This window comes from Sorghum bicolor, chromosome 6 (genome assembly GCF_000003195.3).
Source record: "Sorghum bicolor cultivar BTx623 chromosome 6, Sorghum_bicolor_NCBIv3, whole genome shotgun sequence".
NCBI lineage: Eukaryota > Viridiplantae > Streptophyta > Magnoliopsida > Poales > Poaceae > Sorghum > Sorghum bicolor.
The window spans coordinates 53359761-53387393 of record NC_012875.2 but is presented as its reverse complement, the minus strand read 5'-3'; the positions used below and the strand labels follow the sequence as shown (position 1 = coordinate 53387393).

Genomic DNA, 27633 nt, shown 5'->3' with positions numbered 1-27633 from the left:
AGTAGCAGTACTAGCTGGATACTGGCTGTTCGCCCGCCACCCACCAGTCCACACCAGGAGCAAAATCAGCAAGCGGCTGGTCTGGTCCCACCACATTCTCCTCTCCCTGACGGATGCCAGCCTATCGCTAGCCGCTGACTGAGACTGACACCCGGGCCTGAAGCTATGATTCAGCGAATTTTGGAAACAGACGCAGAAAATGAGATGAGTTTATTGGAAACAGACGCAGAAAACTGGCCAGAAAATTCCCTTTTTCTTCTGCTGTCTCATCCGGCGTGAATGAGGTGGCGCGCCATCGCGAACTCGTGGGCTGCTCTTGTTCCTTGTTCCGCTGTTCGGCCTTCGCCCGCCGTTATATAAGGTTGGCCGGGAGGTTCATTCCAAAAGTCCACACCTCCCCCACGCCAGTCTGTGCGGTGCGGGTGCCCCCACCCCGTCCCCCGCCCCCGTCGTCTCCCCTCCGCTTCGGCATTTAGCGCTCCCGCGAGAGATCGAGGACGAACCGGAGACAGGATGGCCCCCGGCGGGCGCCGGCGCGGGATTGCCACCTTCGCCGCTGCGGCGATCGCTCTGATGCAGGTTAGTAGTCCCAAGCTCATGATTCTCGACGGGTACTGTACTGGCGTGGGTGTCGTTGGGTTCCGCCGCCGGGGCCGCTGCCGTTCCGAAGGGTTGGGGGGGTTTTGGGATGAGGTTTTGGTCATACCTGGCAGCCTGGGGTCTCGAGCCTGCATAACCGTCTCCTGGGACTTGGGTTGCTACTATTTTTTGCTTGGTTGCATGAGGTAGATGCAATTTTGGTTGGAGCGGTTCGTAGCTGCAATTTTAGTAATTGGCGCATAGTTAGTTAGTTGGGTACCCGGTTTTGGATTTTAGCATTGCATTGTGGCTTTTCTGAGTTCCCATATAGGGTTGAGGCATCCGGACTTCGAAGAATATCTGAGATTGGAATGCCTTGTACACGTTTTAGTCTGACCAATTTTTACTACCAGTAATTCGGGGATCGATATCGTGTGGTTTTGCCTCATTGGTGTTGGTTTTTTTTCCTCGGTTGGGTCACCAACTTAGTTCGATTCTAGTTGAAACCGAGGGAGTTTAGTTCGGCATAGTTTAGTTTTTTTTCACTGTTGGGTTATACTGTACTGTAAACTATGTTTTGCCTCTTTGGTCATAACTTTCCATTTTTATAATTTTGCTTGGAAATGCATGCTATCACGATATACCTTACGGGTTTTTTTGTAATGTTTTCTGATTTTTCCCCTTTTATTTATCACATTTTTTATTTGAAGGGAATCTGCTCCTCTAAAGTTGGATGGCCAACTTTGATTCTTGTTATAAGATGTAGTGTAATTTGTTGCTGCAATAGTCCTTGTACAGGAGTGGAACTTCGACACGACTCTATTTGCACATGTCGTGATGTTCCTTAGTTGAACTCTCTTTTGCAGGCTTCACATGGAACTTCCATTGTATAATTAATCTGTTTCCACATGTTTTTCTGCATTTCGACCTGGAGAATTGATTGCATTCATGTGCCCGATAAGCCAACAACTGTATTTCAATTTCAATCTATTCAGGAGTTGCTAGGTTATAGTTTCTGCTGACTCGGTCATGTCTGCATAACCTTTTAATTTTAGCTATAAAAGTGATTTCTAGACTATATCTGAAGTCTGTGGATTAAATTATGGCCATACTGCCCCCCGAGGATTTGAAACCATAACAGTATCACCCAATCACCTCCCATGTATTTTCCTGCAAACACGCTACAGGGGTGACATAGATATGCAGTTAATAGGGGTAAACTATGTTGATAGCTAAGATATCACTTCTTTACCTTTTCTGTTATGTTTTTATATGGAGCGAAAGCAATATTTAATCTGGATCATGTATAGTAGGCTATCATATAGATAAAAGTACATTGTACAAGCATGTTGATATGGCCGTACTTCACTGCGATTCGGATGTTCTTAATAACATGCAACTCTTTTTTTTACTATGGCCCAGATCAGTTCTCTACTGTTCCCGATCAGCGCACAGCAATTCAGTGGCTCAAGGTAATTTGTCAAAGTGACCTGTGTTTTACTGAGTGTAGCTAGAAAGTCTAAGATATGCTCGATTGCTTCTAGAATATGCTACTGTAATTTACTATTTTACATTTAAACATGGTATTTCATATTCCTGGAGGCTGGAGCCCTTGGTGATTATCTATCTTACCATTTTGTTTTTGTAGAGTTGTACCAGCAGAAGGTTACTGTTCCATGTATGGCATCTGTGCGCAACGAAGTGATGGGAAGGTCTTAAACTGTGCGAATGCAACCAAAGCTGTTAAGGTGACAATATGATCCTTGGACCTTGATTTGAATATAACATAGTTGGAGAAACCCTATATCTTTGCAAAAAAAAAAAAGATTATTCAAATGTGGCCTGTTTATCAAGTGTTGTTATTGCTTTTCCAGCCAGACACTTTGTTTTCTTCAAGGATCCAAAGTTTGTGCCCAACAATCACTGGCGATGTCTGTTGTACTGTAGATCAGTTTGACACATTACACCAACAAGTCCAACAGGTAAATGTGCTGATTGCTGAAGAAAGTACATGGACCATGCACTTTAATAAGAAAATCAATGTGGCGATATCATTTCTGTTTGATATAGATCAAATGATCAATCAGGAAAGTCATGTTAATGAGTGCTTAACGTACACCAATCGCAGTTAATCTTCAGTAAAATTGTCTTCGCAGCGTATGAATATTTTTTTTTGTTTTTTTTCAAGAAGAAATGTTTGGTGAATTTGTGACCAGCTAACCTGAACTGCTGAATATTTTGTTAGTGACAAGTTACCTTTGTTTTACATGAGGTTCATGTTTGCTTCATACGTCATCCCTCCACTCCTTTCGTGCTAACGCATACTTCTATCTACCAGCATGTAAAGCCACTGTCAACAAATACACTTGCCTAATTGTTGATTATTTGTTTGTTGCTGGTCTTTGTCATTACATTTTTACTGTATTTCTTAATAGGCAGTGCTGCAGCCAATTGGTTGCATTTTCAGTACATTATTATCTATTAAATTAAATGTGAATTGGTGACTATTCTCTGTACACTCACAAGCCTTATTCTCTACAGGTTCTATTTTGAAATTTGAATACAGTCATAAGGAGTTTCTCTTAGCCAAATGTCTTGATTATTTTTTGCACACCAAGTGATCTAGTGGCTCCTTGGTGGTTTCTACTAGATCTATGTTCAATACAAAACTTCACTCCATGGTCTTTAAATGTTAACATTTTGCAGGCTGTTCCATTTCTTGTTGGATGCCCAGCATGCTTGAGGAATTTCTTGAATCTCTTCTGTGAGATGTCTTGTTCTCCAAACCAAAGCCTCTTCATTAATGTGACTTCAGTAAAGCAGGTCTTTCTTTTCTTGATTCAGCTACTTCGCCACCATAAAATTTTCCTATGAGATTCTACCAGCCCTATTTCATATGGTTTTGTGCAACCATTTATTTGCTTAAACTGCTAGCTCACTATGAAAAGGAATTTGTAAATACTTTGTATGTTCAACCTTTACAGGTGCACTTTTGTCTCTTTTTTTCGCAGATTAATAGCACTATGACTGTCGATGGCTTAGATTACTATGTAACTACTAACTATGGTGAAGAGCTATATGACTCATGCAAGGATGTTAAGTTTGGCACTCTGAACACCCGTGCAATGGATTTTATTGGTGCTGGTGCTAAAACTTACAAAGGTAAAATTGAAACCCTTTTCTGCTGCTGGGTATCAAGTTTAAATGGCAACTATGCTAGCTGCACCCCATCTTGATGTGCATCCAAATTCATGTTTCCAGCTGACGTTATCAAGCCTTTTAGTGCGAGATTGGATAATAGACTGTAATTTTGAATGCATTGGTTACCTTTTCTCATTCTAATACATTTGACTGACTTGTATAATTCTTGGCATCTAAAGATTGGCTGGCATTTATTGGGCGACAAGCAAACTCTAATGAGCCAGGGTCACCTTATTTGATAACATTTCGATCGGATTTTAGTGATTCTTCTGGTGTGAAGCCTCTAAATTCTACAATTTATTCTTGTGGCGACCCTTCTCTGGGTTGTTCATGTGGTGATTGCCCTTCTTCTTCTGAATGCACGGGATCCTTGCTACCTCAGCTGAATACAGAAACCTCCTGTTCAGTTAAAATGGGATCTTTAAAGGTAGGCGATATCTTGTTACTTGAATATATATGTATGATGAAATTATAGAAGGATTAGGTCTAGTATACTAAGCTCTATATTTATCCTAACATCTTTAGAGATGCCGTAATATTAAATGCATTAGAAAATGGCACAGATCATGTGTTGTCACAGGCAAACATCATATTAGATTGGGATGAACTATTCTCCATGCATGTGCTCATATGCTTGGATCATGTACTTATTGGATATACAACTAAATTTAACTGTGAAAAACAAATGTCTTCATTAAATGTATCACATAAGGTGCTAAAAAACTTTCCCAGCATCTAAATTAAAACATCAACTTCTGTTGAGATTCTATGGGTTCAAAATTTTGTCCATTATTTAGAACTCTTTTGGATGTTTTCTTAACTGTGTGGTGTGCCCCTTAACTTATATTCCTTTCTATATCTACAGGCCAAATGCTTGGACTTCTCACTAGTGGTTATTTACCTTGCGTTACTATGCGCTTTTCTGCTATGGGGTTTGTTACACAGAACACGAGGAAGAACTGCTTTCGGGCAAACAAGACCGTTGAGGAATTCAGATAATAAGTCAGACTCGAACAAAAATGGCAAGAGCCCTCATAACTCGGTTCAGGTCCTTTTCTGCCAAATCATTTTTCATGTCCAGAGCTTGCTGCTAAGTAGAATATTTATTTGTCAGTTGAGTATTTATACGATTGTCTTGAGATTTATGTATTTTTTAGTTCCTTCTAGCATGTTTCTCTAGTCTTTTTCTTAGAAAAATGCTGGCATGATTATAATAGCTTATTTTATTACATAGCACTTTGGTTCTTACTTCTCCCAAGTTCATTGTTTTCTTTTTGGTGAATTTATCTTGGTATCAGGTGCCCGAAGCTGCATCCTCTACTGTCAAACCATCCAATCCTTCTATTGTTCAAGCTTACATGTCAATTTTCTTTAGGTTAGTTTCCTTCTTCAAATGTATCCATACAATTAATATTTCAAGTGCTTAAGCACTATCTTAATTTTTTAAAATTTTATTGCAGGAAGCATGGAATTTTTGTTGCTAGACACCCTCTCCTTGTGTTATGTGTGTCATTGCTTGTCCCTGTCCTCTTATGCATTGGTCTCTTTCGCTTCAAGGTGGAAACCCGACCAGAAAAGGTACTTAATTTATCGCAATCATTAATTTTCGACATTGTTGTCTTCTCATAGTAAGACCTACCTTTGGTAAAATACTCAGAATCCAAAGTTGAGATCTGTAATTAAATTTGTGTTTTAGTAATTGATATTTATTATTACTTGGTCCATTTGGTGCAAGTACTACACATTTCTTCTGATGGTTACTACTCATAAATTAGCATCCTGTAACTTTGGAGCATGAAAAATGAAAGTAACAGACATCACAAGTGATTTATAATTTTCTATGTATGTTTAGAATGATCGCTTCACTCTGTTATTTATAAGACCAGATGTACATTTTTTTAGTTAATAAAAAAAAAGATGTACATTTTTAAAAATAAAAAGGAAACCACATTTCTTCTTTCTATGCAACAGTGAATCTTTTTCTGATACCATTGTATCCTTATGTTAGATATGTTCTCTAAATGGCTATGATCCTTTTTGCATATACTGAAACTTCAATAACGTTTCACATTCTCTATAATTATCACTTTTCCATTTCTTGGAGCCTGGTGTATTTGGAAACACTGTAAACGGTGTGTTTTTGATGGGATCTCTTCTAGCCTTTCTGGAGTATTATTACTTGCTAGGGAGGAGCTCTATGACTGGAGTTGGGCAGGGGCTAGAGGCATTTCCTTCCTCCTTGCCCTTGTTCTTAATACCATAACTCTAATGTTGATCTAATGTGTAAGCATACACAGAAATAAATATAATTTTATTAACTATATCCATGACCCGCAAAATGAATTGGCATAATTCAGAACCGAAGACTTCATATGCAAATTATCAATCAATTGTAACTACATCTACAATACTTCGAATTTATTTGATCAAGCAGTTATGAATACATTTTATTTTCGAAAAACTTGTAATTTTAATTCCTTCTCTTTTGTCAGCTTTGGGTTAGCCCTGGAAGTCAAGCTGCTGATGAGAAGAATTATTTTGACAGCCATCTCGCACCATTTTATAGGATCGAGCAGGTCTTTTCAACTCTTGTAACCTCATTTATGTTACAAATTGTATTAGCTGAATTCGTGTCTATAGAATAGTTCTTCTTTTCCTGTGATTAGGGGCGGGCGTTCGGTTTTAACCGAATTTATTGGGTCTGAATATTTTGACATCCTATCTGTGGATTTATTTTTCCTGTTTTCCATTGGAAATGAATGTTCTAAACAGTGAATTCTGTCATTAATTGTTGTTACTGCAGCTTGTGTTGGCCACTTCTGCATCTGGTGGGTCCGAAGCTCCTTCAATAGTAAATGACAACAATATGAAATTACTTTTTGACGTTCAGAAAAAGGTAGGAAACTCACATAGTAACTTGAATTTTGGGACTGCATTTGCCATATGGTTCTCATGTTTCTTCTAATTGTAAAGGTTGATGATCTACGTGTAAATTATTCTGGGTCTACAGTAGCCCTTGCTGACATTTGCTTAAAGCCACTCAGTACAGACTGTGCTACTCAAAGTGTCTTGCAGGTGATGATCCTATAGTGTCTACTGTCTAGTTTCTGTGTTGAAACCAACTTGGTTTCTCAAGAATATACAAATTTTATACCCCTGTTTTGTGTTTAATATGGTTTCTTCAAAACACTATAAAAGTGATAGTTTCAATGCTCAATGCTGCAGTATTTCCAGCTGGATCCTAAAAAGTTTGATGATTCTGGAATAGACCATGCTAAGTTCTGTTTTCAGGTAAATCTCTGCTACAAAGTATCTCATCAGTACATGTTTTTATGGCAGTTCGAGTAGCAACTTCAACAACATTAGAGATTGAATTATAATTTGATTGTTCTACTTATTGGAACATGGATTCTGTAATTTTTGTCATCATTTTGCCTGGTGCTTAAGTTGTTGTATTGGCAAAGGCATGTGGGGTACATCACATCCGATACTAACTATCAGGATACTTATTAGGTTTTCCAGCTGGTTGTAATGGTGGTGCCTAACTACTTATCTTGTATTTTGCAGCATTACACTTCTGAAGAGACATGTTTGAGCACTTTTCAGTCACCCATTGATCCAAGTACAATTTTAGGTGGTTTTCTAGGAAGCAATTTTACCGAGGTAATATCTGCTCACACCTTTGTACTAATATAAACATATTACATCTTCTGATAGCCCACTCCTTATCAACTTGATGTTGCTGGGCAGGCTTCGGCATTTGTAATAACTTATCCTGTGAACAACAAGGTTGAAACAACAGGAAAAGAGAACGGGAAGGCCGTGGCTTGGGAAAGAGCATTTATTAATCTTGTTAAGGTTGGCCATGCTAATTCAGTTTCTGTTGTCGTTGCATGTGCTCAGCAAGTGGCTCTACCTTTGATAAGTCTACTCTAATTGATACCTGTTCTATACAAGTCAATGCTTCTGTATCTATTCTTGAAGCAGTTCCTTTCAGTACCTCCCATTGCACTCACGTAAAGAATAAACATTGTTTGTGGGCTAGTCAACTATTGAAAGTTCGTGTTCCTTTCAAACACACCATAAAGAACATTTTAGTAGACGTGGTCCTATTATGTTCTCATAAGATACAACAGTGTGAAAAGCTTGGATAAGGCAATCTAAGTGTATTCAACTTTATATCTTGTTATAGCTTGCCAACCCAGCTCTCATATTCCAGCTGGGCTATTTGAGGATATGCCATCCCTCAAGAATTAGGGTATGTCATTCCTTGCCTTACTTACATGTGGTTCCTGGTATTGAGTTGTATGCACCAACCAATTCAACCCAAAAGCTTAAGTTGATGGGGAGAGGTGGGCAATTCACTTATATTCCAACACTACCCCTCACGTGGAGGCTCCCTCAGGCCTCAGACGTGGAATAAGAGCAAGCAGCAATTATTTTATTTAATTGCGCTAACCAGGATTCAAACTCGAGACCTCTGGCTCTGATACCATATTGAGTTGCATGCACCAACCAATTCAACCCAAAAGCTTAAGCTGATGGAGAGAGGTGGGCAATTCACTTATATTCCAACACCCGGTCCACGTGTCGTTGAGATATCGGGTAACATTTCCTGAAATTCTACTAACGTGTCATATCCTCAAATTTCAGTAGTAAATACTTGACTACTAATGTCATTTGTATGCACAATGATTTTAGCTCAAAGCATCTATAACCTTTAGATCTTCTGATTTATCCAGTGAAGTTACTTATTCTTTGTTTTTTATATTTTGCTTTAAATATTGCGTACAATGAGCCAGAAGGCAAATATTTTTTTCAGGAGGAAATACGTCCGATGGTATTAGCGCAGAACCTGACATTGTCCTTTTCGTCCGAGAGCTCTATCCAAGATGAATTAAACAGAGAAAGTACAGCTGATGCAATTACAATAGTGGTAAATATCTTTTATATGCAAAACTCCTAAACTCCTTAATATTGATGAATAAATGTATTCTTATTTGTTTCCTTTAATTGAAATCAGATTAGCTATATTGTGATGTTTGCATATATATCATTCACACTTGGAGACCGTCCTTCTCGTTGGCTGTTACTATTTGTTTCATCGAAGGTATGAGTGAAATAAAATGACCGCTCAGCTCTTTGCCATGCTTTTGGGTATACGTTTCCTTATGCTTGTCCTTGTAACAGTAATATAGAACTGCACACAATGGAGATCTATTATCATTTAGATGTGCTGTTGACCTGACAGCTAGTATCTTCTTCTTGATACAGTGCTTATATTTTATTTATGTGCCTAATACAAATGAACAGAACATACTTTATGTGTTTTTGTGCTCGATTTGAAATAATTGTATATAAGTGAAAAGTATCATATGTGCACCCGTACAATTTTGTGCTTTAGATTGAGTAGACTATTTTGCAAATTTACCAGAAATACAATACATTTTACAAACAACATATTTTCCTCAAACAACAAACAACCACCTTTGCTACTCTGTAAAACTGCATGTAACCATGGCGAACAGTTTCCTTTTAATTTCACAAAAAAGACAATCGAAATTTTCTGTCAGGAGGCAATCTGCTTTTTTTTTAACAAAGGAGGCAATCTGCTTTTAAATTTCTTAAATAATAGTTCAATATCTGAGTATCTGACGAAAACAAATCGGCTCTTCAAAAAGAAACTCAGAGCCGATTTGTTTGTCAGATACTGATTTACTTAACAATGCAAAACATGTCTTTCACTTGGTACATTTGGTCATGACAAACATTTTGACGATTTATTTCAGGTACTGCTTGGTTTGTCTGGTGTTGTTCTGGTGATGCTTTCAGTTTTAGGATCAATGGGATTCTTTAGTGCTATTGGAGTGAAGTCCACCCTTATTATTATGGAAGTGATTCCTTTTCTTGTGCTGGCTGTAAGTCTTCTGTACAGTACTTACTGATTTTTTTTCCTTGACGTATATGATGTTCTTTCCTTATGTTTCTTTGATTTTCTGTTAACTAAAAACTATTTTCTTTCACCTGAGTTACATTATAGCACCTTTATGTACAATGTTGAATTGTTTTTGCTAAAATGTTTGTTCACCATGAGCTACCTCTGCTTAAAATTGGAATCCCATGAAGTATGAACTATGTAAGATATTGGTTGATACTGTATGCTCAAGGAACGTGTCTCCAAGAATTGTTTCTGAGCCAGAACAATGTTTGTGTCTGATTTTACCTCTTATGTTAGCCCTGTAGATCTCTATGTTTGTAATCCTCCCCTTGCTCATGTAACCATGGCAAAGAGTATTGCCCACTGTTGTGATGCATTTGTCGGCAAAGCCTATGCACGCCGCAAGAAGAAATCTGCATCCGCTAGTGGCTGAGGTTGATTAGTTATCTTGCATGCAAGAAGAGAAGAAGTCTTCGCCCACTAGTGGCTGAGGTTGATTAGTTATCTTGGTGCTCTAGTGCATTGTAGATTCTTATCCAAGACTTGTATCATTTGATGATGCCATGTGAATTTCTAGAAACATGTGAAGTGTATGGCTAACCCAATAACAAAAGTTTCGCAAGGGGACTGGAGCAGGCTACCATGAGACAAAAGATCTTCTTTCTAAAGAGATTCGATTCGGAACTATTTATGTATCGAAGGTCAATATGGAAATTCTTTCAGAGGTTTTCCCTTACTTTGTCCATGTCAACAAACAATTCGGAATACCTCGACTTTTCAGAACAGGTCCGAGTCGAATAGCAATGATTCGACGGCATCCACTAGTGGTTGAGGTTTATTAGTTTAGTGTAAGTCTGTTGAGTGTTTGGGTTTGTTACTAAAGTTAGCTTCTGTTAGTCAAGTTAGGGAGTTTGTTAGTGTGCTCAGTCAAGTGGAGTTTGTTAGTGTGCTCTGCCGGCCTTATAACTATTGGCTGGCTAAACCTTTGGGAATAAGCAGGAATTGAGTCATCCGTTCAGAGCCTCCGAGGAAGTGCGAGCAGGCTTCATTCACTGCCACTGTTGCTCTTCTTAGCAGATTAATAAAGCCAATTCCACAGCCATATCACCATCATATTTTATCCACATTGCTGTTGTGACTACATTATGCCTATTTTACTGGAAAGGTTTGGTAGTTGATTGATGTCTTTAATTGGTTTTTCTAATTTGTTCGAGAAGTAGGTGATCGTGCTACAAATAGATAAGCAGAAAGGATTACAAAGTTTGCAGTATGGATAATCTGAAGATGCTAGATTTTCATTTACTATGAAGAAACTGACAGTTGCAATTGTGGTTAGGTCGGTGTCGATAACATGTGTATCCTTGTGCATGCTGTCAAACGCCAACCAGATCAATCAAACTTGGAAGAACGGATAAGTAATGCACTGGTGGAAGTTGGACCATCTATTACTTTAGCCAGTTTTGCTGAAGTACTAGCTTTTGCTGTGAGTGCAATCAATCCAACGCCTGCAACCAGAGTGTTTTCCATGTTTGCTGGTTGGTTTCTCTACATTGGCTTGTTTGTATCCCTACTTGTCGCTTTTGGGATTTTCCAACCTACTTTATCTTGTGCAGCACTGGCGGTCTTTATGGATTTCCTTCTCCAAGTGACAGCCTTTGTAGCCCTTATTGTATTTGACTTTAGGAGGGCACAGGATGGCAGAATTGATTGTGTCCCTTGTGCGAGAATCATGCCAAGTACAGGTGCTGGTGATGGTAAGTAGTAGTAAACCAGGATCTTGCATTTGCTTTGCTAGATTCTGCTGTATTAAATGTGAAGTAATTTCAGTTCTTTACTAACTGTCTTCTTTTCTTACTTCCTTGCAAACTTAAGGTGGCGATGAGCAGAGGCTCCACTTGCTTGCTAGATATATGAGGGTAAACATTTAAGTCTTCTTTTTCCCGTTTTTTCTACTTCAGTTTCAGCCATGTTTAGGTTTCCAGATCTCCCCTCTTCTTTTGGCAGACTTATAGTTGCCCTTTTTTTTGGTAGGACATTCATGGACCAATTCTCAGCTACCGGGCGGTGAAGTTCGTTGTAGTCACTGTATTTTTAGGATTGACATTTGCAAGCATAGTAAGTTTTCTTCGATTTACATTGCATGCATCATGGTTGTTAAGAAATCCATCTGTACTTAGAAATCCTTTTGACCATCAATAATATATTATGCATGTTTTTATCTAGTTTCATGTTACAAGGTGGTCTTTCACTAATATAACTTTTGACCAAGTGGCTAATGGCACTTCATGGCACCTACACTAAGTGATGCAAGTGGAATCCATTAGCATGAGATGATATTTTCATGGGCTTATCATAGGTGCTTTCACAGTGATACTTTCTCTTAAGGTAGAGAATCAAAAGGCTGTGATGGGGATCCGGGCACTTATGATTTATCCATTGGTTTTGAGCATTGTCAAAATAGGAGCTTTGTTTAATCTAGATATCAGTCCTTGCCAACAGCATCCTAAGAGTTCTCAAGTATATTTACATGGTTAGGACACTACTGCAAATACTATTGTATGTGAAAACATTACAAAAGACGCTTTGGAATGGCAAGGGAATGCATGCTGGAGACACAGGCAGATCTAAGAAATTAGAGCAGAAATCAGGGGTATTGTCTTATATTCTCAAACTCTGGTTCTGTACTAGGAAATCTTAGGTCCTAAAGAACATGCCCCCCCCCCCCCCTAAAGATTATGCTGCTCTCCTGCGTGTTCGAGAAAAAAAGAACTGTTGCATCCCTCCTGTCGCGCTTGGGTTTCGCAGCACTTGGCCCTCTACCTTCTGACCAATCTTTTGATAATTGGTGGAGAAAAGTTGATGGTGCTGCCTCTGGAGATTTGAGGCGGGGCCTGAATTCCTTTGTTATTTTGGGAGCCTGGAGTATCTGGCGACATAGTAATGAATGTGTTTTCAATGGGGCAACTCCAAATGTCAGTTTGGCTTTGGCTCTGACTAGAGAGGAGGCGCATTGGTGGAGCCTAGCAGGAGCCAAGGGAATGTCCCTCCTCGCTGCTGAAGGATCTGTCTAATGGCAGCTGTAGGGTCGTCTCTAGTAGTTGTTGTTTTAACCGGTGATCCAGTGTTCTAGTGTTGGGCCTGCGTGTGTGTGGTTGGACCTGGGGTCTATGTATGACTCTATTTATTTTTTCTTCTATTAATACAATGATACGCAGCTCTCCTGCGTGTTCGAGAAAAAAAAGTTATGTGTGGAGTATTACTGAGGGAGTCAGTGGCCACCACCCTTTTCCCTGTCATTCATAAAACAGCTGTACCTACCCTGAAGTAAGATGGTGGCAGGCATGTCAAGTTTTGCTTTTGTTTGTTACCTAGTTTCCAATTTTTAGAAAATATATCTCAATACTAGCATCATGCTAACTATCGTTGCAAAGATTATCCTGCTTCTAAGAGCATGGATCATTTTTTATCTTTAAAATTTTCTTACAATCACATTATGGGGACACACCTGGCACTGATGTTTTATGGTTTCATGCATTTCCTAACCGCATCTTTGATCTAGGCCTTATTCATTGTGATTGAGCATCCTGACCATTTCTCCTTATGCACTTCTGCATTTTCTCCAAAAGAATCAGTTGTTGAGTTATCACTCACTTGTAGTGTTTCCTCTGTTCTAATTAGGCATTGTCTACTAGACTGCAACCAGGACTGGAGCAGCAAATTGTTCTGCCACGAAATTCCTATTTACAGGTTTCCTACTAAAGAGTTTTGAGCGCTTCTTGAGTCACCTTCCTTTAGCTCACTCTGATCATTGTATTTTCAGGATTATTTTGACGACCTTGCAAAGTACATGAAAGTCGGTCCACCATTATACTTTGTTGTGAAGGACTTCAATTACAGGTATTCATGTGTAAAAATAGTGCTCCTAAAGTATCTCAAAGAAATGAGTCACATGTTACATGCAAATATAACAAATGTAATATTGACTCTTCCATCTTCCTTAGTTCTTCAAATATGGTCAACTCGCTGTCATGTGTGGTTCCTGTGACAAATGTTGCATATGATATATGCTTTCTTTCTTATGGGAAAAAATAATGTCCTGAATAACTAAACTTTCAGGTTTCGTTCATTCTTGATATGGGCATAATAACGGCAATAGCAAATCCTTTTGTTCCTGATATGCAAAAAGGTTTTAAAAGACAAACCTAGTTTCTTATGTTGCTTAACATGAGACAATTTAGTTGCTCTTTTTGGAAAACAAGTACAAATTGTTGGACTAAATAGGGACAGTGGAGATCTTTAAGGTTGTTGAAGTGTATAAGTGGATTGCCGACCTTCTCCCAATGAATTAAGCTTTTGGGTTCATATGGTTAGTGCAGTCCACTCTATCAAAGCTAGGGATGAAAACGGATCGGATACGGACGGATATCACACATATCATATTTGTTTTCATATTTCTAGTCGGATTCGGATTCGAATACGGATAATATCAATCATGTCGGATAAGATACAATTGGATGTCGACATCATAAATATATGATTTAAGTATTCGGATACGGATACGGTATCGGATGTTGAATATTCGGACTCGGATACGGACAGATCTGGACCCCTCTAAACGAATTCGGTCTCGAATACGGTCGGAAAATATCCGTACCGTTTTCATCCCTAATCAAAGCTAGAGGTCTCGAGTTCGAGTCCTGGTAGAGGCTTCATTTCTGCCTCTGCCCCCTTTGTTTCCACGTTTGTGCCTTCGTCTCTAGCTGCACGTGAGTGGGGGTGTTGAAGTGTATAAGTGGATTGCCTACCTTCTCCTAATGGCTTAAGCTTTTGGGTTCATGTGGTTAGTGCAGTCCACTCTAACAAAGGTCACCGAATTGCACCCTGAAGCTCTAATGTGCTTAACAGAGATAGCCAAGCTTGATTTATGGTTTCTTTTATATTGTTTTCCAGCTCTGCATCGGTGCATACGAATCAAATATGTTCAATCAACCAGTGTAATTCGAATTCTCTTTTAAATGAGGTATGTTATTTTCCTGTGTTTTAACAAAGTTCTGTTGTAGAATATATTCAGTGGTAAATTATTCGTAGCTCAATTTAGTAGTGCAATATATATCAGATGTGTGCTTGTTTAGTATAAGGCTACCCAGTGCAGAGTGCACACTGCAAAATGAGCATCTGGTGTACCAGTTCATTTTGTTGTGAAGATTGCACAACATGATTGTTTCAACCATGCAGATATCAAGACAATCATTATCCCCTGAGACCAGTTACATTGCTAAACCTGCTGCTTCATGGCTTGATGACTTCCTAGTTTGGATGTCCCCTGAAGCATTTGGATGCTGTAGGAAATTTGTGAATGGAAATTACTGCCCTCCAGATGATCAGGTTATACACTATTTCCTTGCTTGGCTTACCGTATTTGTTTGGATTTAACCAAAACAGAACTCTTATCTGAATCACTGGAAACCTCCCTCACTGAGAGAAATAAAAAGGATGACTAGTACTAACCAAGAAAACGGTAGCTGGTCACTCCATGGAATATCTTTTGTCCAATGTTGTAGACATATGGAGGAGCAAACCGTAGGCAAGCACATCAAGAAGAAAAAGGCATCTTCCTTGCCTCATCACTGCAGGAAACCTGTGGATCACTGCATAAGAATAAATTGCTGCACATACTGAAGTAGCAACAGTTGCTATACTAAGAAATTAACTTTTTGAGTGTCATCTCATAATATAGCAAGTAACATTCAAACCTGTACTCTACAGCCTCCATGCTGCCAACACAATCAGGTTTCAGGCTCTTGCGTCACAAGCAGCACCTGCAGTAACTGTACCACGGTAATACCTGTAATATCTGTGCCTTTTACTTTATTGATCAATTCCAGATGATTGTTTTCTGTATTACTGTGTCCTATTATATGCAATGCAGAAATGCTTAAATTGTATGGTTCAACCATAATCCACACACTACTAAATATCATGAGTAGAAATGAAATGTTTCTGATCTACTTGATGCTTTTGTCTCAGTGCTTCCTACACTCAGACTTGGATAATGGGCGTCCATCCACAACCCAATTCAGAGATAAACTTCCATGGTTTCTTGATGCACTTCCATCGAGTGATTGTTCTAAAGGGGGGAAAGGAGCTTATTCAACAAGTTTAGACCTCAGTGGTGTGTGTAGTGTTTTATGATTGTGTACCTTATCATTACACGGCCTTTTAGGATCTGAAATCGTGTGTAACATATAGACTTCCACTAAGCAGGTAGTGAACTAGTGTTTTTGATGAATCTTTCTTTTTCAGGTTATGAAAGTGGCATTATACAAGCGTCGGCATTCCGAACATACCATACTCCCCTTAACAAGCAGGTAGTAAACTAGCATGCAACACATTATGATTATGCCTGTATTTCCTTTCAACATTGCCAGAACTAATCAGTATTTTATTTTTATTTTTCCTAGAGTGACTATGTTAACTCAATGAGAGCTGCCCGGGACTTCAGTTCTAAAATGTCCAAAGATTTACAGGTACCTTGGCTGCAACACATTTTTAGACCAGGACAATATTAGTGAAAATTATAAAAAGCACAGCCTTCAAATATAACAAGTATGGATAATTGGACAGTGGATACTGACTATATAGCGTAACAAAGACCTGTCCGTTCTCTTGATCTACTTTCTCCAGCTGCAAACTCAAGAATAAAATAGATTATGCTCTTTTTTTTCTCTATCATAGGGAGAGACCTCCTAGCTGGCTAAGAAATTTACTGATAGCACCAACTAACCAAGCTACTGCTTATTTGGAGAAATCTCATTGTGCTAGCTTTATCTTTTCAGCTGAGCTGCATGAAATGATAGTTTGATACTCCCTTTGTTCAAATTATAGTTCACTTTAGCTTTGTCCTATGTCAAACTTCTCTGCATTTGACCAAGCTCATAGAAAATGCACCGACATCTACAACATCAAATAAGTTTAATTAAATTCTCCATGAAATATGGTAGTGCATTTATTTGAACTTGTAGATGTTAATATTTTTTCTAAATTTTTGGGCACAGTTAGAGAAGTTGTCGTTAGGGCAAAACTAAAGTGATCTGTAATTTGGACCTGGGGGAGTATTTCGCAAGGGTTGCTTTTGAGAGTTTTCCAAGTTGTACTTTCTAACGACCCTCTGGTATATCTTATTCATGCAGATGAATATTTTCCCATATTCGGTGTTCTATATATTCTTTGAGCAATACCTAAGCGTGTGGAAGACAGCTATCATGAACATATGTGTTTGCCTTGGTTAGCAACTAAATCCTCTATTTGTTATTTTATTTAATGTTGTCTTATGACATATTTTATTTAACGTACCCTGATTCACGAAATTTTCACCCAGTATAACTCTTGATATAAAAGAGAACTCCTATTTTCTTAACGCAAGAACTAATATATTCAATTAGTATCTTAATATAAATACGCAGCATAGAGCATTCTTGCTAGACTGTCATATGATTGTTTACTCCTCGAATTAGTTCATCAGATTGCACAGAAGAAACAACGGTTGTTGAGTGCCAATTGATATGAACTACTTATGATTCATTGAACTGGTACTGGTAGAGTACTAGAGTGAGTTTCCAGTGAATTGATTGCTACATGTTAGTCATTCAGACAGTATATCATGAAATTTCTGGGTATTTTGCTTGAAACTGGTGAGTTCCTTCGCAGCTTTTTTTTTTTTGAGAGCAAACCACCGAGGGGAGAGGACCCCGCCTAGACCTGGAGAGGTCCCAGTCAGGTTATGAACAGTTGCACAATGTTCTGGCTGAAGTGGTCCCATCCAGCTAGGCTTCTAGCTGAATCTTTCGTTACAGAGTATTAGTTTTTTTTAACAAATGAATACTATATATTTTCTTCATGAAACTATATTTCCACTCCATTTATATCCTAGATGAAAACGAAAGTAATACATCACCACTATACAAAAAGGGGGTGGGGGTGGGGGGGGAATGTTTTATCCCACATGTTTTTTTACTCCATAGATTTTCTTAATTTTGAATTAGCTGCTAGACACAATCATGTAATGAAGTAGTAAGATATCTTTTTTTTTTGGAAAGGACGGCAAAAGCTTTGCAACAATTTTTATTAGAAGAACAAAAAAAGATGACGGCCCAGTTTTTTGAGTGGAAACTGGGCCCAAAAACCACCGAGTAGTAAGATATCTGTCACATTTAATCTGATCATCATTGTGCAAAAAAAATTGCAGGTACCATATTTGTTGTTTGCTTCATAGTTACCGGCAGGTCAGCTGAGTGACTGAGTCCATTGATAATCCTACTGCCAGCTATTTCCAATTTGTACTCTATTTATTAGATCCTTATATTCATTATCTTCTCCTGGTTTCAGTTTATGGGCTTCAGCAATCATTTTAATTGTGCTAGCGATGATAGTCTTGGATCTGATGGTATGTTAGACCCTCTTTTAAGAATGCATACTCTTGGAGTTTGAATACGTTTGAGAATTGTTTAGCTTAATTATTTATTCCTAATGAGTATATAAAGCACATACCAGATTTGAAGTACGCTATTAAAATCAAGTGGGCTTATCGGGTCATGGTATGATTTGTTTGATACCTGAACTAATGAAGAACTGAGGGTAGCTCAATTGGTCAAGGGCCACCTAGATTCACGTCCTTGTCAAGGCGAATTTGGGTGCCTATTTGTTTGTTCTTAATTAAGAAACCACCTATTTCCCCCCTAAGGTTGGCCGTTTTTTGTTAGAGGCAACTAAGTAAATTATAGGATTTGCAACCATTGGTGAAGCCTGTGGATATGTTACCGCTATGCTACAACATGTAATAATCATGCTAAAATATAAAACTGGAAACCTTTATACATGAGTCTGAAAAGGTGTCCCCTTTACATCACCTGCCATTATTGGCATGTACTGCACTCCTGAGTATTTGTATATATATAATATAACCCTAGTCTATATGATGTTAGGGAATCACAGTACAATTTTACACCCCTAGTAATGATATTCATTCTATCATCTTGCAGTGCTAAACTACCGTTTACTCTAATTTATATTTTCCTTTTTGCCCTGATGTTTTGCAGGGGGTGATGGCCATCCTTGGTATTCAGCTTAATGCAATTGCTGTTGTAAACCTTGTTATGTCGATAGGAATCGCTGTCGAGTTCTGTGTTCATATCACACATGCCTTTATGGTAGGTGCATTGTGAATTATCAGTCCCAACTCTTTGAACTTTGCTGATTTATGTAATCACTGGAAAGTTCTAACCCTTGCATCTTTATACTACATTTGAAGAATCTAAAAGGTTTGGCATGAAGATGCCACATTTTTCAGGCCGTTTCTGCTGAACTTTGTTTCACACAATTGCACTTATCTAGTGATTCAGTTTGGACTTCGGTGTGGAAGCATTTTAATTATATATATACTTTGTGTACAATCTACATAAGTTCTCATAGCAAGGAACATGATAATTCTAATGCCACACAACCCATTAAAACAGAACTCTTCTAAACAAATATATTTAGCTTAAGTGTTTGTTAGCTGTTCTTTTCCACAGCACACACCGTGACTTAACACTTGGTTTCTCTTATTGTTTTATAGATTGGCGCTGGGGACAGAGAAACTCGTGCAAGGCAGGCTCTATCCACGATGGGTGCGTCTGTATTCAGGTTAGAGATTGCATTCTCCTAAGGAAATAAGAAACAGGAGGAAGATTTAAGCTTTAATCACTGCAACACTTTAATTGATTTTACAACTTATCCTTGGTTGATTGAATTTATGCATTCATGTGCATGGGTAAGTGTTTTTACAACAACTCTTAGATGTTAAAATTTGACTGCTCTTAACAAAGAGTTAAAACTGGCGTCAACTGGATTTGCTTGCTATATCTACACTTCAATAATTATTATCATTGTCTGACACACTTTTTGGCTTTTCAGTGGAATCACCTTGACCAAACTTGTGGGAGTTATTGTCCTCCGTTTTGCGAAATCTGAAGTTTTTGTGGTACCGACTTATGAATCCACATTGAACCTAAAATTCCAGTTACATATTAGCTTGAATTGCACATTTATCATGTCAATATGACTACAGGTCTATTACTTCCAAATGTATTTGGCTCTTGTCATCATTGGATTCCTGCATGGGCTTATCTTCCTACCGGTTAGGATCTAGATAATTTGTCTGGCATCTCTTATTGTTTCCACAGAATCCCGTAAAAGAACTTGACTCATAAATTACTAAATCTTTCAGGTCGTTTTGAGTTTATGCGGCCCTCCTCCAAAATCGGCGAAGCCAATAGAACAAAGCCAACCACCTTCAGCTTCAACCGAGCGGACTTGACAGGATTTTATTTGAGTTCGACAGTTACATTACATACTCAAAAATTGAAATAGGCTGGTTGGGGAGTGCTTCCTCTGTGCGTCCATGTACATGTATATCCATCTCACCATCTGTGTCGCATTGGAGGAGCAACAGTGAGGTGTACAGCATTTGCTGAAGGTGAAAGCAGTCTTACAGATCCGTAGAAAAATATTGTACATATCCATGTTAGCATAACTAGGTTAGTTGGTGCTAGTGCTACACATGGTGGGGAAGGAAACTAAGAGGCGAATTGGGGTTCGATGTAACTCTAGTTGGTTGCAGTCCGCTCGTTGTTCTGTGTCACCCAAGAGTCGAGACTCGAGAGTAGTGCTGCTGTCTTCGTTTGATCTGGATTCATTCCGTATGCTTGTAAAGCTTGTTTTTATAGGCATCCGTGCCCCGTTCTAGCCTAGCATGCACAACGGATCACATGGAAAGTATGATGTTTCTTGCTTTGCGTCATGCTGTAGCTGGAGACCGCACAGTCAAATCCATGGTAACCATTCCTCTCTCTGGCGACGGTCTTGTTTAGTAGAGATTTGGTAAGATTTTCTTAGGAGGATGACAAACAGCGATGGTCCCGGTGCAGAGGAGCCACACTGCACTGAGGATCTATATTGTAGGTGCCCTTATCACAAGAAGGGTCTGCCTCCACCGTCGCTACTGCTACCTACTTAATCCATTATAAATTATAAGATGTTTGATTTTTTTTATACTAAGTTTAACCACTTGTCTTATTCAAAAAATTATGTAAAATATCACTTCTTTCATCATGCCTTAGTTTATTAATAAAAGTTTTTCAATGATAACTTAAATTTAACTATGTTTGTATAATTTTTTTAAAGAAGATGAGTGATCAAACTTGGAGTTAGAAAAGTCAAACATCTTATAATATCTTAATAATTTGGGATAGTGGGAGTGCAATGGAAGGATACGGCGGAGAAGGTTTAGCTCAATTTGCTATGTGGGAACACTATTAGGAGTAACCTATATTAGTCATTTCTTGGTTATGTTCTGTGGTCGCGTTTGGTTAAATTCTTGAGGCATGTTAGGTTTAGTTTGTGGCCTCTTTGCTCTGCTTATGTAGAGGCCATGCCATAGCGACTTTTGTTGTGGTTGAACTTATTGTCGACGAAAGTTGGTCGGCAATCTAAAGAGAGGTATAACCACGGCAGTAGATTAATCGGTGGATGTGCTTGAGACAATCCTGTTCTCTTTTCTTTTAAGCCGTACTTATTCTGCCAACCAGCAGTGTTTTTCTCTCACAATAAATTAGCCAACAGTAATTTCAGCCTTGACTTTTCAGATCAGCGAACACAAAGAATTTATCTAAGTTCGGGCCGCGAGAGTAGCATAACACCCTATGTCCTACGTTTTTGTAATTGTATTAACTGTTTATGAGTTGAATTGAGGGGGTCTTTGCTCGCCTTATATAGTACGGGGGACAAGGTTACACCTAAGGAAATCTAGATCTAATCAGTTATAACTTCCATATTCCGCATAAGATACAAAATCTACTATATAACCGACCAAGTTTCCTTGATCATCAAGTTGGTCTTACATAATTGCAAGTCATGCCGGCCAGCTGGGTGGTCCACATGACCTGTTTTGGTGAGTTGGGTCACCTCCGTCGTGGCCCATGTGGAGCCCTAAGGGTATATAGGTCTATGCCCTACACTTATTGTTTGCAGTTTCTCTTGTCATTGAAGTTGGGACTCTTCAACGTTGAATGAAAAATTATGAAGTTGTATTAAATTAGGGCTCATGTATCTATACCCCTGTTTTGTATAGTAATTTTGATTTTACCCTTGTTTTTTAACTTTGTGAATTTATCCTTGCGTTTTCCAAACAAAGCATCAATTTGCCCTATTTCATCATCCGCCCCTAACGGTGTTAGCTTTTGTACAAATGGACAAATATACCGATGTGATTTTGCCTTTGGTTTTTAGGGATATTTGTGATTTTACCCCTCATTTGGAATAGGACATTTATATTGTATATTTTGACAAAAATGGTTATATATATTTGGCATAGTTTGCAATTATTTCAAACCCGATTTATTATTGAAAAAAATACAATTTTGGTAACATTTTGGCACCAACTTAGGAATATTTTAATAACACTATGGCAACAATACGAAGCACGTATGGTACAATTTTCTCAAACAAAATGGAAGCAGAATGAAGGATACATGTACCTCGTGCCTTAGCCACTAGACAATCCCTGTGCATGAATGAAATAATTTACAATCACGAGCTGTAACCTGTAGGAACAAGATTTCTCAAGCTACTACTTTTGGGGAATCTTCACGTCCGGGTTGTGCATCAGCTTCAGCCACATGTTAGCCATCAACCTCGACGACGACATGTTCCACAACGCTTCATGCGCCATAGTCGTGAGCCGCTGCTACTCACCATCCATGTTGCGCCGGCTTGCTATGCTTGTTTCACTGGGAATGAAGCCTAGCAAGAATTCTGGACGGAATCATTACTTTAATCTACTGGCTGGATTGATTTCTGGCGTGAAAACGATTTAACCGAACGAGCCTTAAGGAGGACGAAGAACCGGTTGGCTGTAGAGCTCTACGCTACGCCTCCGTCCTCCACAGAGTGCCACAGCTTGAAGACGGGATTGCGCCGCCCTTGGCCTTACCGTCGAGTGGGAACGCGCTCCCCTTGCTGGCTCTTTTACGAGGTCTCCTTCACGAGACTCAGGAGCCCCGAGTCTCGCGCGGCCTTCCGGAGCTGCACGTGCTCGAACCAGCGCCCCGCTCGGAAGCGTGGCTGCCAGTCGCATCGGGGGGCGTCGGAGGCCCGTCACCTGCTCGGTGGCGCCGGCGGTCAGGAGACCCTCCCCCAGATGCGCCAATGTTGCTGGTCCCTGCCTCCAGACACGACGCCGATGCCGACACCCGCCTCCGCAAGCGGCCCCGCACGAGCAACCGCCGCCGGCGAACCAGTCCGTGACTGCTGTCTGGTCTGATGTGGAAACGACTGGTAGATGATGAAGATATAAGGGGCAATCTAGTCACTTCCCCTTCACTTTTACATTTTCTTTAATTCATCTATTCTAACCTTATCCAACAGACATCCGAACCAGGGTAAACAGAGTGTTCGTTTCAAAATAATAAGGGCAAAATCACAAGGTTAAAAAACAAAGACAAAATCAGACTTATTGACGGCACAAACACCGTTTTCCCAATCATACATAACCAGGTACCAATAAAGACGTCCATACATGTTAGAACAAGATGCGAGAGCTATGATGCTTAAGGGACACGAAATGCCAAGATATGATCAAGGGAAAAATCTAATTCTAGCATTCGAGGATATCTGGTCCGAAATTTGTGTCCATATCAGGTCCTTCTGCTCTTCATTTTGTGGATATGCCATTGATGAAGGACGAATACGGCACTTTCCACAGAGGCGCCTTTTACGAAGTGCTACAAGTTCTAAATTCACTGCTGTCTTCAGAACTTGTCTTATATAACTCTTGAGTTTCTCTTCTACTTGGAAACCTTCTATCGTAAGCTTGCTCAAATTATAATGCTTGAAATCATGTGCTTCCCAACTCAAGTGATCACTTTCTATTTTAAAAAATTCTTGCTGCATCTGCAATTCCTCCCTGGACATATCCTCTTCGTTTGCATTACACACATGGTCCCACACCTGCAAAAAGAGACCAGGTTTATACTTCTCCTTTGATCTCATTTGGACATAGAAACTGTCTCCTACTTTTGATCAATAATATCTTAAAACATATTTTATTATATTATCTTAAAGAGAAACAATTATATGCAAAAAGAGTAACGGGCTTGTTCGCTTCTACTGCTACTGTAGATGTACTCAAATAGGTTACTGTGTGCAGCTGCAGTGCAGCCATTTTGACCAATATGTAATTTTTACTCAGCAATGGTCAAAATTGAAATGATGACTTGGTATATATAGCTAAATTGACATATGTAATTAAGTTCAGAGGGAGTAATTCCCATGATGTCATTTGCTGACTAAACACTTATCATTTGGACTGAAAACAACCAAAATAGCTAAGTCATAAAAAACAAAATAGCATTCTTCATGTGCTACAAATAGTATATTTCTTAAAAGTCTTGTTTCCAAGGGTGGAGATCGGAACATAAAGGAGATAAAAAGGAATGACATCAACTTTTATTAGCCTTCCTCAGTTGAGTTAATTAGAATAGTGCAAGATGATATCCTAATTACATGTATGTTGATTGAAAAAATCAACAAAAAATGTTTGGAGCAATTAGAAAAAACAAGTGTACCTGTATGTTAATTTCCTTCAAGAGGGGCGCAGCTTCTAAGATAAACATTGTCCAAGAGAGGTCACACTTTTCATGAATGAAACGTAATCTAAGCATTTGAAGATTACGCAAAAGAGGAGCTAATGGCCTTGTTGCTTCAGGTTGAATCCAAATCTGCCAGATAAACAAAATAAAAAAAAAATATTTTAGAAAACATTACTACGGACATAAAATCTTAATCACAAAATATTTTATTGTGAACTCACCTTTCGACTTTGAAAATTCAAATCTAGATTTACTATGGTCACATTACGAAGGAATTCACTTAGCCTAATATTTCTGTGGTAAACAGAACTCATAGAACTAAGGATTAGCACCGAAAGCTTTGGAACATAGCCGAAGGTCAATGGATATGTATCATGTGAAGGGCGCCAAGATTGACATGTCAAATGAGTAAGCCTTGGAAGCTGATTGAGCTCAATCCTATCACATGCACAATAGATAATACTCAGATGAGAAAGTTGCGGGTGCTCTATTTGTAGGACAGATCCAATCCCGGCATCACACCTATTTAGGATAAGGTGTTCTAGCTTCTTACATGCACAAAGGACATTGGGCATGTCAAATTTGCTGAATCTAAGACAACAAAGGCACAAGCCTGTGAGACCACCAAATGCCCGGGTATAACCATCCAAGAATGTCATGAAACGTCTTCCAGATATGCACGATGTCTCTGGTTCCTCTGGTATGATTGTGAAATCTGCTTTAATAACCTCCCGGTTTGCCATGGCATTATCCACAGAACGAATAATGTCAATTGATTCATCCCTCAAATAGAACTTTATGCTCAAATAGTTGATGGTATGCTGACTCTTATGTGCCAAGATACTCTTTGTAGCTTCAACCAACGAGACATTGGCCTGTGCCACCTCATCATCTGTATAATCAGAATTGGCCTCATAGTACGCCACGTCTAAAACAATAATTGAAAGCAATCCCGGAATATGCCTCCACCGCTTTGAAAGTACACAGGTCCTCACAGCATTGCGTGGTTCTTCTTCAAACCTATCTAAAATATTCATGAGAATGTGGTCTGGAAGTTCGCTAATTCTATCTTCCTGCTCACGTTCCTACATTGATGTTCAAATGAGTTAACAGGAGAGGAAGAAAGAACAGGTCTTAAAACAAATGTTATGCAAAGACACAAGACAGAACATATAATACAAATATATATAATATACTCAATAGTCAATAGCAACCACCTCAGTACAGATCTAAGCATTACAAGCACAGGATAACAGGTCCAACGAAGCATATAAGGGTTCAATAAAGGACAAAGCATACCTCAGTACAGATCTAAGCATTACAAGCACAAATTTTCGAATAGGATAACAGGTCCAACGAAGCATATAATGGTTCAATAAAGGACAAGGCATACCTGGCCCTGCATCTGTGTGGCCTGCATGGCGGCGGTCATCTGCTCCGCCCCCGACCCCGAGCGGGTGAAAACCTTTTGGCCGAGTTGTCTCGGCATGTTCCTGGTTTCTTTTTTCAAAAGGGAGAGCACGTCGTCGTCTTGTTAAAGGGGAGAGGGCCGCGGCGAAATCAGATCTGGGTTCCTCCGACGCGGACGTAGACGGCGGCGGCACGTTTCCCTGTAAAGGCCGCACAAGATGTCCCCTTTCCTCTTCGAAGTCGGACTTAGCGTCCGACACGGTTAAGGGCGTCTTCACAGGGAACTCGGAGTCGGCTGATGTAGAATCCAAACCGATCTGGGGGGAGAGAAAAAGGGTGAAAAATAATGTCGCTAGCTACAAACAAACCTGGTGGCTCACCACTCCCCACCGCCGGCTTCAGCGAGCGGAGACGAAGAGTAGGAGAGGACGCTGGACGCCGGTGCAGAACGGGGCCACGAGGGACCAACCGGCAACCGCGGCCGCGTGGGACGGAGGCAGTACCTGAAGATGTGGGACGGCGTGCTTGAGATTCGCCAGCGAGGAGTATTAGCGAAGGATGGCAACGGGGCAGGAGTGTTGCTAAGTCGGATGGAGGTGTTGCTTAATCGGCTGCGAGACGTGCACGAGATGCAGCAGCAGCAGCTTGAGATCGACTAGATGCAGCAGGAGCCGATATTGCTCACTTCAAGAGAAATGCAAAAAGGCAAACACATACATGGGATGAGTCTCTGACTAAACTGATGATGTATCAAATTTCGAGATCCATTAGTACTGGGTTCGCCTCCGGTCCGCCCCGTGCGCCGTACCTGCTCGTCTCTGCCCCCGGATGGGTGCGCCGGCGGACGGCCGCCGGCCCCTTCTGGGCGCTCACGCGCTGCAGCAGCGGATGGTGGCGAGGGCGCGAGGCAGCGGGTGGTGGCGGCGCCGGCTGCCAGGAGCTGCTGCAGGGCGCGCCGGGCGACGGCCCCATGCTAGACGCGGGCGGCAACCAGGGCCAACGCGCAGAGGACGAATCGCTGAGAGGTGGCCGTCGGCGTCGGGTGGGGATGCTGGAGGCCGGACGCGGGGTACTGAGGTGGGGGCGTGAGTGCGAGAGAGAAAGGTCGAGGGCGTCCTGCTCTGCGAGGTGCGAGCACTGCCGGCGCCGTCGGGTAGGGTGGGTGAGCAGGTCGATTAATTTTTATTTTTAACCCTTTTTTTAAACTATTTTCAGGTCTTGTTTATTAGTTCACCTCAAAAACCAAAAGATTTTTAAGATTTTTCGTCGTATCGAATTTTGCGGCACATGCATACAGTATTAAGTATAGACGAAAATAAAAATTAATTGCACAGTTTATCTGTAAAATCGTGAGAACAATTATTATCATATAAAAACGAAAATGGTACATTACAAAAAATGGAACTAAATAAGGTCTCAGGCTTTGTTTAGTTCCAAAAAATTTAGGAAATCGACATTGTAGCATTTTCGTTTGTATTTGACAAACATTGTCTAATTATAGACTAACTAGGCTCAAAAGATTCGTCTCGTTAATTCCGACCAAATTGTGAAATTAGTTTTTATTTTCGTCTATATTTAATACTTCATGCATACGTCTAAAGATTCGATGTGACGAGGAATCTGAAAAATTTTGCAAAATTTTTTGGAACTAAACAAGGCCTTAATTTTGACACGAATTTTTTTATTTTTTATAACTGACCCCTTTGACCGTGCTAAAATATATGACATGGTATTTTAATACTATAGCGCTATGCATGATGGCGCGGCGGAGACGCTGACATAAACCTTAGGCCTTGTTTAGTTCTAAAAACATATATTATA

At 39.7% G+C, this 27633-nt stretch overlaps 2 protein-coding genes across 2 annotated transcripts; one reads left to right on the top strand and one right to left on the bottom strand.

Annotated features, from left to right (window-relative positions):
* Positions 379–20546, top strand: LOC8056603 (Niemann-Pick C1 protein). Its single transcript, XM_021462915.1, has 39 exons — positions 379–579; positions 2002–2051; positions 2228–2327; positions 2454–2561; positions 3286–3402; positions 3591–3741; positions 3960–4207; positions 4646–4828; positions 5079–5155; positions 5241–5358; positions 6273–6356; positions 6584–6676; positions 6754–6855; positions 7006–7071; positions 7348–7443; positions 7531–7638; positions 8603–8716; positions 8804–8890; positions 9570–9698; positions 11055–11253; positions 11332–11472; positions 11591–11634; positions 11750–11833; positions 13397–13465; positions 13539–13615; positions 14669–14738; positions 14954–15103; positions 15485–15556; positions 15746–15890; positions 16022–16086; positions 16180–16245; positions 16909–17002; positions 17964–18000; positions 18104–18161; positions 18814–18924; positions 19332–19399; positions 19670–19736; positions 19824–19892; positions 19983–20546. The coding sequence occupies exons 1-39, from the start codon at positions 514–516 to the stop codon at positions 20070–20072; spliced, it is 3873 nt and encodes a 1290-aa protein (XP_021318590.1). The 5' UTR covers positions 379–513; the 3' UTR covers positions 20073–20546.
* On the bottom strand, positions 23192–26956 carry LOC8057581 (F-box/FBD/LRR-repeat protein At5g22660). The gene is made up of 6 exons (XM_002446893.2): positions 26621–26956; positions 26316–26496; positions 25796–26129; positions 24624–25487; positions 24379–24531; positions 23192–23761 (listed from the first exon to the last, which is right to left on the bottom strand). Exons 3-6 carry the CDS (start codon positions 25889–25891, stop codon positions 23390–23392), a joined length of 1485 nt encoding a protein of 494 aa, XP_002446938.1. The 5' UTR covers positions 25892–26129; positions 26316–26496; positions 26621–26956; the 3' UTR covers positions 23192–23389.

Bases quoted from the DNA above. Each gene is read 5' to 3' on its own strand.
- LOC8056603 (XM_021462915.1), top strand. From the start codon at position 514: ATGGCCCCCGGCGGGCGCCGGCGCGGGATTGCCACCTTCGCCGCTGCG. The intron at 5,156-5,240 runs GTTAGTTTCCTT...ATTTTATTGCAG, and splicing joins TACATGTCAATTTTCTTTAG to GAAGCATGGAATTTTTGTTG. The intron at 5,359-6,272 runs GTACTTAATTTA...CTCTTTTGTCAG, and splicing joins TGGAAACCCGACCAGAAAAG to CTTTGGGTTAGCCCTGGAAG.
- LOC8057581 (XM_002446893.2), bottom strand. From the start codon at position 25,891: ATGCCGAGACAACTCGGCCAAAAGGTTTTCACCCGCTCGGGGTCGGGG. The intron at 25,488-25,795 runs GTATGCCTTGTC...ACATCAATGTAG, and splicing joins CCACACAGATGCAGGGCCAG to GAACGTGAGCAGGAAGATAG. The intron at 24,532-24,623 runs GTGAGTTCACAA...TTTATCTGGCAG, and splicing joins TGAATTTTCAAAGTCGAAAG to ATTTGGATTCAACCTGAAGC.